The 12,526-nt window shown below is 45.6% G+C and overlaps 1 protein-coding gene across 3 annotated transcripts in view; it reads left to right on the top strand.

Annotated features, from left to right (window-relative positions):
• Positions 1-12,526, top strand: part of DDC (dopa decarboxylase) — a 98,844-nt gene that overhangs the window by 67,948 nt on the left and 18,370 nt on the right. For all 3 annotated transcript variants that reach the window (XM_052638679.1, XM_052638681.1, XM_052638680.1), the window contains exon 10: positions 11,265-11,341. In XM_052638679.1, coding sequence (XP_052494639.1) covers positions 11,265-11,341 — 77 coding nt within the window. The remainder of the gene's footprint in view (positions 1-11,264; positions 11,342-12,526) is intronic.

The raw sequence follows: 12,526 nt of genomic DNA on the forward strand, positions 1-12,526 counted from the left end.
CAGTAGTCATGTATGGATGTGAAAGTTGGACTGTGAAAAAAGCTGAGTGCCAAAGAACTGATGCTTTTGACCTGTGGTATTGGAGAAGACTCTTGAGAGTCCCTTGGATTGCAAGGAGATCCAACCTGTCCATTCTAATAGAGATCAGCCCTGGGTGTTCTTTGGAAGGAACGATGCTAAAGCTGAAACTCCAGTACTTTGGGCACCTCATGCAAAGAGTTGACTCATTGGAAAAGACTCTAATTCTGGGAGGGATTGTGGGCAGGAGAAGAAGGGGACAACAGAGGATGAGATGGCTGGATGGCATCACTGACTCTATGCACATGAGTTTGAGTGAACTCCAGGAGTTGGTAATGGACAGGGAGATCTGGCATGCTGCAATTCATGGGGTTGCAAAGAGTTGGACACGATTGAGTGACTGAACTGAACTGAACTGAAAGCTTTTGATTACTCCTTCATGTTTGAATGAGATCCTTGCTGGGTACAGTAATCTTGGTTGTAGGTTTTTCTCATTCATCACTTTAAGTATCTCCTGCCATTCCCTTCTGGCCTGAGGAGTTTCTATGGAAAGATCAGCTGTTATCCTTATGGAAATCCCCTTGTGTGTTATTTGTTGCTTTTCCCTTGCTGCTTTTAATATTTGATCTTTGTGTTTGATCTTCATTAATTTGATTAATATGTGTCTTGGGGTTTTTTGTCTTGGGTTATTCCTGTTTGGGACCCTCTGGGTTTCTTGGACTTGAGTGTGTATTTCTTTCTCCATTTTAGGGAAGTCTTCAACTATTATCTCCTCAAGTATTTTCTCATGGCCTTTCTTTTTGTCTTCTTCTTCTGGGACTCCCATCATTTGAATGTTGGGCATTTAACATTGTCCCAGAAGTCTCTGAGGTTGTCTTTTTCTTTTAACTCTTTTTTCCCTCTCTGCTTCATTTATTTCCACCATTCTATCTTCCATGTCACTTATCCTATCTTCTGCCTCAGTTATTCTACTGTTGGTTCCCTCCAGCGTGCTTTTGATCTCAGTTATTGCATTATTCATTATTGACTGACTCTTTTTTATTTCTTCTAGTCCTTGTTAAACATTTCTTGCATCTTCTCAATCCTTGTCTCTAGTCTGTTTATCTGTAACTCCATTTTGTTTTCAAGGTTTTGGATCATCTTTACTATCATTATTCTTAATTCTTTGTCAGGTCGACTCCCTATCTCCTCTTTTGTTTTATTTGTTGGGTGTTTATCATGTTCCTTTGGCTGAAAATTTCTCTTCCTTTTCATTTGTTTAGATTGCTGTGTTTGGGGTGGCCTTTCTGTATGCTGGAAGTTTGTGGTTCCTCTTTATTGTGGAGGTTCCTCCCTGTGGGTGGGGTTGGACTAGTGGCTTGTCAAGGTTTCCTGATTAGGGATGCTTGTGTCTGTGTTCTGGTGGGTAGAGCTGGATCTCTTCTCTCTGGAGTGCAATGACATGTCCAGTAGTGAGTTTTGAGGTATCTGTGGGTTTGGCATGATTTTTGGCTGCCTGTATTTTAATGCTCAGCATTATGTTCCTGCATTGTTGGAGAATTAGCTTGGTATGTCTTGCTCTGAAACTTGCTGGGTCTTGGGTAGAGCTTGGTTTCAGTGTAGGTATGGAGGCTTTTGATGAGCTCTTGTCAATTAATGTTCCCTGGAGTCAGGAGTTTTCCGGTGTTCTCAAGTTTTGAAGCCTCCTGCCTCTGGCTCTCAGTCTTATTCTTATGATAGCCTCTTGACTTCTCCGTCCATACGGCACTGATGATAAAACTTCTAGGTTAATGGTGAAAAGATTCTCCACAGTGAGGGACACCCAGAGAGGTTCACAGTGTTACATGGAGAAGAGAAGAGGGAGGAGGGAGATAGAGGTGACTAGGAGGAGAAGGGGGGATATCAAAGGGGGAGAGAGCAATCTAGCCAGTAATCAATTCCCTAAGTGTTCTCCACAGCCTGGAACACCCAGAGAGTTTCACAGAGTTAAGTAGAGAAGAGAAGAGGGAGGGAGGAGATAGAGGTGACCTGGGGGAGAAGAGGGAGTGTCAAAAGGGGAGAGAGCAATCAAACCAGTAATAACACCCCTAAGTAAAAATGGCTGACTCCAGTAGTCTTGCCTGGAGAATTCCATGGACAGAGGAGCCTGGTGGGTTACAGTCCATGGGGTCAGATGCTATTGAGTGACTAACACACAGACACAGATGCTATCTGAAGGAGTTGGTGGATGGAATGTGGCTCCAGAGTACTCAACTGGCATGGAGTCAATGTGAGTCCCCATGTGTATCCCAGAGGCCTCTGTTCTGGGAGGAGAGCTGGCCTCCAAGCAGATGAACTAGCAGCTAAGGGGTCCTCAGTGGCCAGTGAGACATTTCACCGAGAAAAGCCACAAAATCAGCCTGGACAGACCAGCTGATGGCTGGTGGGCGAAGGAATGAGATGACTCCTGATGGTCTCCTGGTAAGCCGTGGTATTTTACTCATTTCCTGGGTAAAATAATGTCAGAAATGAATGTTCAATGAGTCCCAGTAGATGCAGCTCCATCAACACACTAATTAGCCGAAGTCAGTGGCCCTGCCAATGGCCCTGCAAGGGGGACACTGACTTTGCTGCCCCGTCTTCCAGATGTGGAAACTACAGCTGTCAGGGATCACTCATGTATGACCCAGATGATAAGGATGAATATGATGAAAGCAGCATTGCACCCCTGTGTCCAGAAAGCCAGGGAGTGAGTAAAGGATAAGAGAAGACATGCTTCATCAGGGGCTTTTCTCAGAGCCTGGTGTGATGGTTGAGGCTGCCATGGATGCTGGGTGAAGTTGCAGGAGCTTCCTACCAGCTAGTTTGAAAGGCTAAATAAACAAATGAGTAAAGATTTAAATTATAGTAGAGGATAAGCCTCCTCTCTCCTGAGTCAGTGCGGTCCTGAACAGAATGATTGTCAAGGGTTTTGAGGTGATTTCATCCATCCAGGAGAATTGGGTCTCTCCTAAACCCAGGAGTTCATCCCACGATATCATAATGATAATATGAACATTTATTGATGGAATTTGATCTGGAAGGATTTTTGTTTTAACATAGTTAATTGCTAACATCTACTATTTTTGGCCCTGTGCTTACATTACCTTTCTAGGGCTGCCATAACAAAGAACCATATATTGGGCAGTTTAAACAATAGAAACCTAATTTTGGAGGCTGGAAGTCCAAGGTCAAGGTGTGAGAAGGGCTGGCTCCCCCTCTCTCCTTGGTGTATAGAGAGCTGTCTTCTCCCTGGGTTTTCATATGGGCTGTTCTCCATGCCTATCTATGTTTGGTGATGTGGTATCTGAAAGAGGGCTCATGAGGAGGGTCCAGGCAATGAGCATCCTGAGGGCCAGGGCAAGAGGTAGCCAGTGCAAAGGCCCTGAGACACGTATGTGCACAGCAGAGAACTCAGAATAGGTCACAGGTACTGCAGATGGTTTTCTGTGGTCTACATGGATTTTGAACTTGTTTGAAATAAGCTGTTTACATTTTAAAGTTGGTGTTTTTCCGTATGCTTGCAACTTTTCTAAGTTTCATTAATTACTGAGAGCCTTTAAAGAGTAATTTCTGTGGGTCTTGGTTGCTAGGGTATCCTTCCCACCTGGCACAATCCAGTGGCCCCCCACATAGCCTGGCCCTGTACTCCACCAGGCTTCCAGAGCATGCATATATGAGTGATACTTTCCAGAAACTTCTAGCTTGAAGAAATAATGTGTCAACTTAAATTACAGCACTGGATTCTATCAAGAAGTGACATATAAACCTAAGTTCTTGGGCTGTCTGGAAAGAACTCCCCTGCCCTCAGTGGCAGCAGAGGGGGGGGCATACCTAAACCCTCATCCAGGGGTGCCCATAAAGTATCTATATGGCAATAAAGATGCTTGAATACAAATTTTACATTCAAGGTATTATCTGCTATTAGGTGCCCTTTTCTTCTTCATATGTCACCTCATCTAATCCTATTGCAGCCTTATTGGTACAGGAATTATCCTGGTTTCTTAGTTGAGGGTACTGGGGTTCTGAGACATGCATGGGATCACTAACGGCAGACAACCATCCATGCTAGAGCCACAGGTTTGATACAATAGGGGTAAAGTTTTAAAAACTATAACTGAGTAAAAACAGTCAGAAACAGAATTATGTATCTCCCAGGATCAACTGATTACAGGCACGCAAAACAATACACATTTCACAAACACACACACAAGCATACATAGTGAATACATTGGAATTATTCCAATTGGGTATAGAAAAGAGCTTTTTTGGGGTGAATGAGGCAAAATAGAGCCTAGATTCTATGCCCACTTTTGTTCAAGCTGACTCTGATTCCACTTTCCCTCTGTATACTGAAAACAGTTCTGGACTTTAGCCCTGGCACGTACAGCCTAGAGGTAAAGGAGAATGGATGGACCACAGCATCTCTCTCCTGTTTCAAGGCAGCTGCCCCTTCACCCTGCTGCTGCTAAGTCACTTCAGTCTTGTCCGACTCTGTGCAACCCCATAGACGGCAGCCCACCAGGCTCCCCCATCCCTGGGATTCTCCAGGCAAGAACACTGGAGTGGGTTGCCATTGCCTTCTCCAATGCATGAAAGTGAAAAGTGAAAGTGAAGTCACTCAGTCGTGCCTGACTCTTAGCGACCCCATGGACTGCAGCCTACCAGGCTCCTCCGTCCATGGGATTTTCCAGGCAAGAATACGCCTTCTCCGGCCCCTTCACCCACCTGAGCAGCAAATCCACTGAGCAGGTCCCAAATTGGGGACCCCTGAGTGTTTTCAGAGGGTGTGAGTGCGTCTTGCAGCCTGGTGACAGGGAGCAGGGCTGAATCTATTCAGAGGCTTTTTTGCCCTGTGCTGTATATCCAGGGAATCACGTTAAGCAATTTTGCTATTTTAAGAGGTATTGCAGTAAAAACGAGCTATCCTAACACAATAGGACACAGACAATAAGGATGCTTGTGAGAACTGGATTTCGGGAAAGGCCAGGTATCCTTCAACACCTCAGAGATGAAGACAAGCAAACACACAGCCTTATGTCGTACATTTTTTTATATTTTTGTTTAGCTGCTGAGTCATGTCTGATTCTTTGTGACCCCATGGACTGTAGCCCGACAGCCTCCTCTGTCCATGGGATTCTCCAGGCAAGAATACTGGAGTAGGTTGCCATATCCTCCTCCAGGGGATCTTCCTGACCCAGGAATTGAACCGAAGTCTTCTGCATTGGCAGAAGGATTCTTCACTGCTGAGCCACCAGGGAAGCCCTTGCATTTTTCTTTTGTAGATATGTTTAAAGATTTTGCTAACACAACACATAAGATAAAAATGGATTTTTTTTTTTAATTGCTCTGGCTTTTTTGTATTCCTTAAAATCGGAAGCATCTCTTTTTGGTTTAGTGAAATTTTACCAATGGTTAATCCATAATTTAAAACAAACTTGTTGGCTATAACCTCTAAATATTGAAATGGACAAGATAATTGAAGTTTCTAAACTTGCCCTCATTACAAGCATAGGAAATACATTTTATAACGATTTCATTATTCTGTTCGTAAGCTTTTTATTGTTCATTTGGGTATTTCGAATGTTTTCTATGTAAATATGAACCAGTGTGCTCTGATCTTACTGTGTCCTAAAGGCAGATTTTTTCCAAAGAAAGTCTCAAATTTCACCAAGGGCATGTTTTACTCTGCCTTTAAAAAAAAGCTTGATTTTTTTTCCAAATAAAATCAATTTTTTTAGTTTTATAGCTTTTGTATACTCCTGTCACAGTGGACTTTTTAAAAGTTCAGTTACTTGGGAAGATTTTTAATCACTCTGGTTATGGTAAGATGTGATTCTAGATGCTGTGCAGGGCAGCACAGTTTTCTGTGAATCTCCTCAGTGTCTTTGCATTGTGGCCTTGGTGCTTTTGGTATCTTGGATAACTGATGGCATTATTGGCATGAAGAGCTAACATGAGCCCTCATTCAGGGAGCCCTACACATAAGGCGGTGTAGATTTTTTAAGAAAATGTAAGAAGCCATACTTTTTGCACAAAACAGGAGCCCCTGCCCCTGCTCCTCAGGATCCTCCCTCAGGAATGTGTCTGGTGACAGGGACAGGTTTTCCTCACCGTCAGGCCCATCCGAGGTGGGGCGACTTTCGTACCTATAAAGGGTGTTTCTGTTCATGTGTGTGTGTGAGTGTGTGTGTCTGCACACATGCATGTACATGCCCATTTGTTGGTTTAAATAAAATCTTCCTCATTATAGTATCATGACACTTCACAAGGAAAAGCAAGGCTGGTACCTACAGTTTGAAGAGCAGACGACCACAGACCATTGGAGCCACGGGCCAGTGGACAAAGGGAAACAGGTTGTTGGAAATCCCAAGACCTGAATGAATAAGAAGGTGTGACAGAAAATCCTGGTCCCCCAGTAAAGCAGGGCGTGGAGAACAGACTTAGACAGACCAGACCAGAGCCAAGAAGTACTGAACTGAGAGCCCAAAGAAAGCAGAAAACAGCAGCAAAGTAAACACTCCCAGACCGGAAGGAGGGAAGCACTGAAGAGACGCCCACGAAACAGGAAGTGAGGCAACAGGAGCCGAGGTCGACAGAGCCTCAGGGTGGCCCTCGCCCTGCCTCATAAAACAGACGATCTCTAGCAAGAGGGGCCAGGGTAGAGAAGAGGGCGCAGTCAGCTGGGCTGGAAGCACAGAAGGGACACTCCACAGACACAGCAGGGCCTCAGGCGGCAGGGAGCCCGTGAGTGACAGCAGGCCAGAAGTGCCCAGGGTGTGCGCATGCAGTAACTGCAGAACACGCCCTCAGAGCCAGGAGTCCGAGCACCTCGCAGCCCAGAGGAACATGTGTCCATAGGGACAGTTTACGCAACAGAAGCATTCAGATTCTCCTCACGGCAAGTCCTACCAAACCGCCAAGGCATCTACAGGCCTAATTACAAACGTAATTCATAGCCTTGTCATGAAGTTAGTGTCAATTTGATTCCAAAACCAGATAAAAGGATTTCCCTGGTGGTTCAGTGGCTAAGACAGCCTTCCAAGAAAAAAAAAAAAAAGCAATACCTGTGCATTTGTACTTTTCAAAAAATTCCAAGATAATTCTGCTATGCATCTGGATTTTAAAATTTTCTCCAAAACTCCAGATATATTTCTAATGACCAGCCATGTTTTAAAACAACTGGACTATTTGATGATCTTTTATCTAGTTTGTTTCACTTTTTCTGTTTCACATTCAGTAATCTCATTTCATTTAGTTCATGTTTTTCAGTCTCTCCATCTCTTCTTTTCCTGATGCTCTTTCTCAAGCCTTTATCAATCATACTAGAAGACTTTGCCTTCCAATGTGGGGGGTGCAGATTTGATTCCTGGTTGGGGAGCTAGGATCTGCATACCAAAAAACCAAAATATAAAACAGAGGCAATATTGTAACAACTTAAATAAAGACTTTAAAATGGTCCACATCAAAAAAATCTCTGAAAAAAACATAAGAAGCTGAGAAAGAAAAGCTGTAGGACAAGCTCATAAAATTACATGTGGAAATTCTAAGTCAAATTTTAGCAAACAAAGTTCAATGATGTTTAAAGAAAAACAAAAGCTGGTATATTATGACCAAAATGTATTCATTCCAGATACCCCAGGGTGGTTTAAAAATATCAGATTTTAAAATGTCATTGATCATGTTTAACAGTAAATGAGAAAAATGGTTATCGTCACATTAAATATGGAAAAAACAATAGATAAAAATTCTAAAATACACAGAACAAAAGCTCTTAGTAAAAGAGGAACTGAAGAGAACTTTCTTAATCTGATAAAAAAAGAAAATATACCAAAAAAAACTACAGCCAACATATTCTTGGTGGCAAAATATTAGAAGTGCCTTTTAAGAAAGAAAATCACAGTTGCCACAATGCCCACCCTTGGCTGCACCGTGCTCTCCCAACCTGCACAATTGGACCCAATGGAGAAGCAACAGTGTAAGGATTAGAGTGCAAGCCAGATGGGGTGAGTATCTGCTAGTGAAAACAGAATCTTCTAAGAAGGTATTAATGGGAGAACACAGCAAGGTTTCTAGATACACAACACTTTTAAGGTTGCATTTATTTACATGTATGATAAACAGCATGTGTGAATTTTTTTTCTATGTCTTTTTTAAAATTATTTTTTATTGAAAGATAATTGCCTTGCAGAGTTTTACTGTTTGCTGTCAAAATTTTTAGAAAACATTTTTATAATAGCAAGAAAAGTTACTGTGAATAAATAGGTTACAATCTGTGTAGATTTTCATGAAGAAAAGGACACAGTTTTTTGGAAGTCATTCCAGGAGACCTAACTAAATGGAGATGTGGACTCAATGTCAGGTCTCAGTGCGATTCTAGTAAGTATTCTGGCTGGCTGTTTCTGCAGGGCTTGAGAAAGTGGAGCCTAATATTGGTAGTGGCTCAGGAGACCAAGAGAAGGACTTGTGAGGACCACTCCCCATCCTACAGTGACTGAGCCACGCTCGCTGGAGGGACACAGCCAGGCAGAGGCCAGAGGGGGTCCACAAACAAGCCTTTGGATCAGCATTCCTAATATTTACCGCATTTTTACGATCCTGTCTACCACACAGAGGCACACAGCCTAATCAGTAAATGAACAAACGTGTCCTCACCAAACAGGAAATGGGAGTGGCCTCTTCATAGAGGCAAAGTTACTCAACTTTATTAGTGATTACAGAATGCACGTTCAGGCATAGGAAGCACTGCCAATGGTGGAAAATAGTCTCCCTGGCTAGATGCCAGCAGGGATGCGGATCATCAGGGGCTTGTGGGCGGCGGGCCTTTAGGAGCACTTGTCATTGCCCAGTGAGGCTGTAGGACCACACCTTTCCTGCTGGCCCACGACTAGGCCGGTGTCCCCAGCTTGTCCCTGACACACCAGGAGCATCCACACAGTGCCGTCCGTCTAAGAACACGGGGAGCACAGTAAGAGAAGGGGCAGATTGGGATCTACTGCTACAGAGCCCTGCGGGGAGCTGGGGAAAGTGGATAACTGAGCAAGGACCTTGTGGATGACCAGGTCAGAAGCTCACAGGTGTAGTTTTAAGAGAAAAAGCAAATTCTAAAAATTACACAGAGAAAGGTGCCGTTTTCCTTGAAACAACTTACGTTTGCATTGTGTTTTACTTAGAAATGTGTGAAACAATACCTTAGATTACTTAGTGATTTGCACAGAAAATTCTGCAGAGCCCAATGGCTTGATAAACGCCCATGCTGCCTCATGGCCTCCTGAGCGGCGGGCAGTGAGGGGAGGGACATGTAGGGGAGATCTAACTTGTGGGCAACTTTTGTTTCACACGTGATGAGGTGGATATATTATTATTTATACCTTTCTGCATCACTTTAACATGGCATATAGTATTTTTAATTTAAAAAAAGCAGCTACAAAATCATTGCCAGTGTCAGTGGAGAGGGCAGTGTGACTTTACATGCAAAGGGCAGAGGTCTGCTGAGAGCAATTCTGTTTCTACCCCCTTTCTCTCCTGTCTCTCTATGGCTTGGCATGACCTTCCCCAGCATAGACAGGCCAGAGGAAATGGTCCCCCAAGGCCAGGGAGGCAGCCTGGCCTGTGTACACACTATTCACACATAGCCCCTGCTTAGGGTTCTCCCCCAGGTCAGCCCCAAACAGCTTGTGACTGTTTACTTAGTTTTTTGTTTTGGGTTTCTTTTTTTTTCACTCTGCAAAAGACACTTTTTAAAAACATGGTCTCTTGGAAAAAAAATAAATTGCAACCATTTTCAACTTCACAAAAATTGAGGGAGGAGGATAGTGAATGATGATAAAAAGGTACAGCTGAAATAGTAAACATGATTCCATCTGGGTGGAAGACATTCTCATCTCCATAATCTCAGATCCCATACCCTGGTTGTCAATTTCATGTCTCCAGTTTCCTTCCCTGCCTTTCCTAGCCTCCTCTGCTGCTTCTGGGAAGGGACAAAGTCTTTGGTCTCAGGACATTGCAGGATGCAACATGGCACACAAACTCACACTATTGGAATTCCCTGTCTTCTAAGCCTTTGAAGCAGTCACTTCAAATCAGCTCGAGCCCCTTGCTCCCTGATCCTCCTCTGTGAGCTGCATCCTGGCGTCCTACTTCATGCCCGTGGGTTTCACCTTCCAGGGACTCTCATTTACTTCCAGCCTCAGTGCCCTCAGACTTGGCTCTTTCTCTAGTTTGCCTCCAGGATTGCATTTGCACACATTTCTTTGAGGTGCCCAGAGGCATGAAGGGCAGGTCTGGGATGGCTCAGGCAGCACCTCCTGACTGACAGTCCCTGTTCATCCCACACCTGCCTGATGCCCATCAAGGGCCGGGGCTGTGCCAGGCCTGGAAGGACAGAGAAGGACGGTCTCCAACCTGTTGGGTTCCTCTTCCAGACCCCGGTTCCCCTGCTCTCCAGACCCCAGAGGGATGTCCCTGAACCCAGTGCAACTCTGATACCGGAGTAAGCACAGACCTGGCAAAACAGTCACATGTCCCAGGTCCCAACGGCCCATGCTTGCATCCACCTTGGCTGTAAAGTTGGGGGTTCCTACAACTCCTTTCCCTGCTCCTTCAGGTCTGACAGTTGGCTAAAACAACTCATTTATATTTAATGGTATATTATAAGGACCCTAATGAACGGCTTGTGGAAGGGTGGGACAAGGCAGGGGTGGGATTGGGGGGCACAGAGCCCCCGTACCTGCCTGACATAGGTCCCTCCCAGCCTGCCCATGTGGTTCAGTTGCCCCAAAGCTCTTTGCACCCCATCGTGTAGGGGTTTAAAGAGGCTTCCCCATACAGGTATGACTGATGAAATCGCTGGCCGTTGGTGATGATCTATCTCAAGTCCTTTCTCGGAGATCAGGGGGTAGGATTCAAACTTCTGCCCCTCCAATCAAGACTTAGTTTCCTGGCAGCCAGCCTAGACCCTGAAGCCATGCAATTGCCCAGGCTTCATCCCATCCAGCCGTTGTCCCGAGGGTTTCAGGAGCTGGGTGCCGGAACCAGGGACAAGGTCTCCTCCACTGCAGGGGCCCAGGGCTCTGGAGGTTCACGTTGTGTTGCAGGCTAGGGAAGGGGCATGCACATGCTGGATGGGGCTGTTAGGAAGGGTGTCAGGGAGCAGTAAGCCCCAGCTGAGCTGGGCAGGAGAAGGCACAGGAGGAGAGGACCCTGAGATGCCCCCTCATTAAATCCTCTTGTTTATTGTCTTGAACCAGGGTGAAAAAGAGGACAGACCTGACCGGAGCCTTCAGGCTGGACCCGGTCTACCTGAGGCACAGCCACCAGGACTCAGGTGAGCTGGGCCCAGCTTCCTCCAATCTGTTCCCATCATGGCCGCGTCCACAGTGTCCGGAAGCCAAGGTCAAGCATCACAGCCACAGTCCTGGGGGGCCGGGGCAGAGCCGGGAAGACTGGACACGGGTTTGAGCAAACTCTGGGAGACGGCGAAGGACTGGGAAGCCTGGCGTGCTGCCATCTATGAAGTCGCAAAGAGTCAGGAACAACGTAGTGACTGAGCAACACCAGCTGATAGCACCAGGGCAGGAAAGGAAAGGAAGACGGTGGGCCAAGGGCCAGGGAAGAGGATGCAGGCAAGGCTGGGGCGGCATCGACACATGAATGTGCTCTCTAAAAATTAAGTCTCTCAGTTAAACAAAATCATGATCACTTGAGACCCAGACAAGATAAAATGCATGAGGCAACCTGCACAGACACCCTGTCCGCTGTGCCTGCTCAGGGTAATACACATTCTGGGGAGCTCATTTATTAATACTTGCCTGTCTGTCCCCACAAGACTCAGCCTCCAGGTGGGAGGGGGCTCTCTCATTCCTCAAACCCACAGAGTCCCCGGCTGTGAGCCCCAGGGAAGGAAGGACAGGCCGAGTCTGGGAACTCGTGCCAGCTTCTCCTCAAATTTCCTCAGATGACAGAGGACGTGGGTGATGGGAGGGACATCAGGGATCGCTCGACCCCAGCCTCCACCTAGAGAGGAGGAATGGACGGGTTGGAAACTGAGGCAGTTTCGGTAATGGTGGCAGGAGCACTGAGCAGTAGGGATGGAAGTCAGGGCACAGCCCGTTCCCTCCTGCCCAGACCCCAACCTGTGCTGTCTCCATGGGAAGATCAGACCTGCATTCACCTTCCTAACTTACCCCACCATTTCATGGAGCACATCAGATGCAAACACTCACCCTCTGATCAGGTTTGCTCAGAACTTAAAACTGCTCTAAAAAATAAACTCTAGTTTTTTGTAATGGCATTGGCATGAAGCCATGAGGAATTATGAACCAACTGTCAAAGCTCTTCTATTTAAAAGTACATTTCATGTTTCAATAATGAAAACCTCAGTAATCATGACATCTTGCAAAATGCTGCTCTTCAGCAATGAAGGAATTCTCAGAAATCCCCTGGTGGTCCAGTGGTTAGGACCCAGTGCTTTCACTGCCAGAGCCCTGGGTTCCATCCCTGGTCAGGAAAC

Source organism: Budorcas taxicolor, chromosome 4 (genome assembly GCF_023091745.1).
Source record: "Budorcas taxicolor isolate Tak-1 chromosome 4, Takin1.1, whole genome shotgun sequence".
Taxonomy (NCBI): Eukaryota; Metazoa; Chordata; class Mammalia; order Artiodactyla; family Bovidae; genus Budorcas; species Budorcas taxicolor.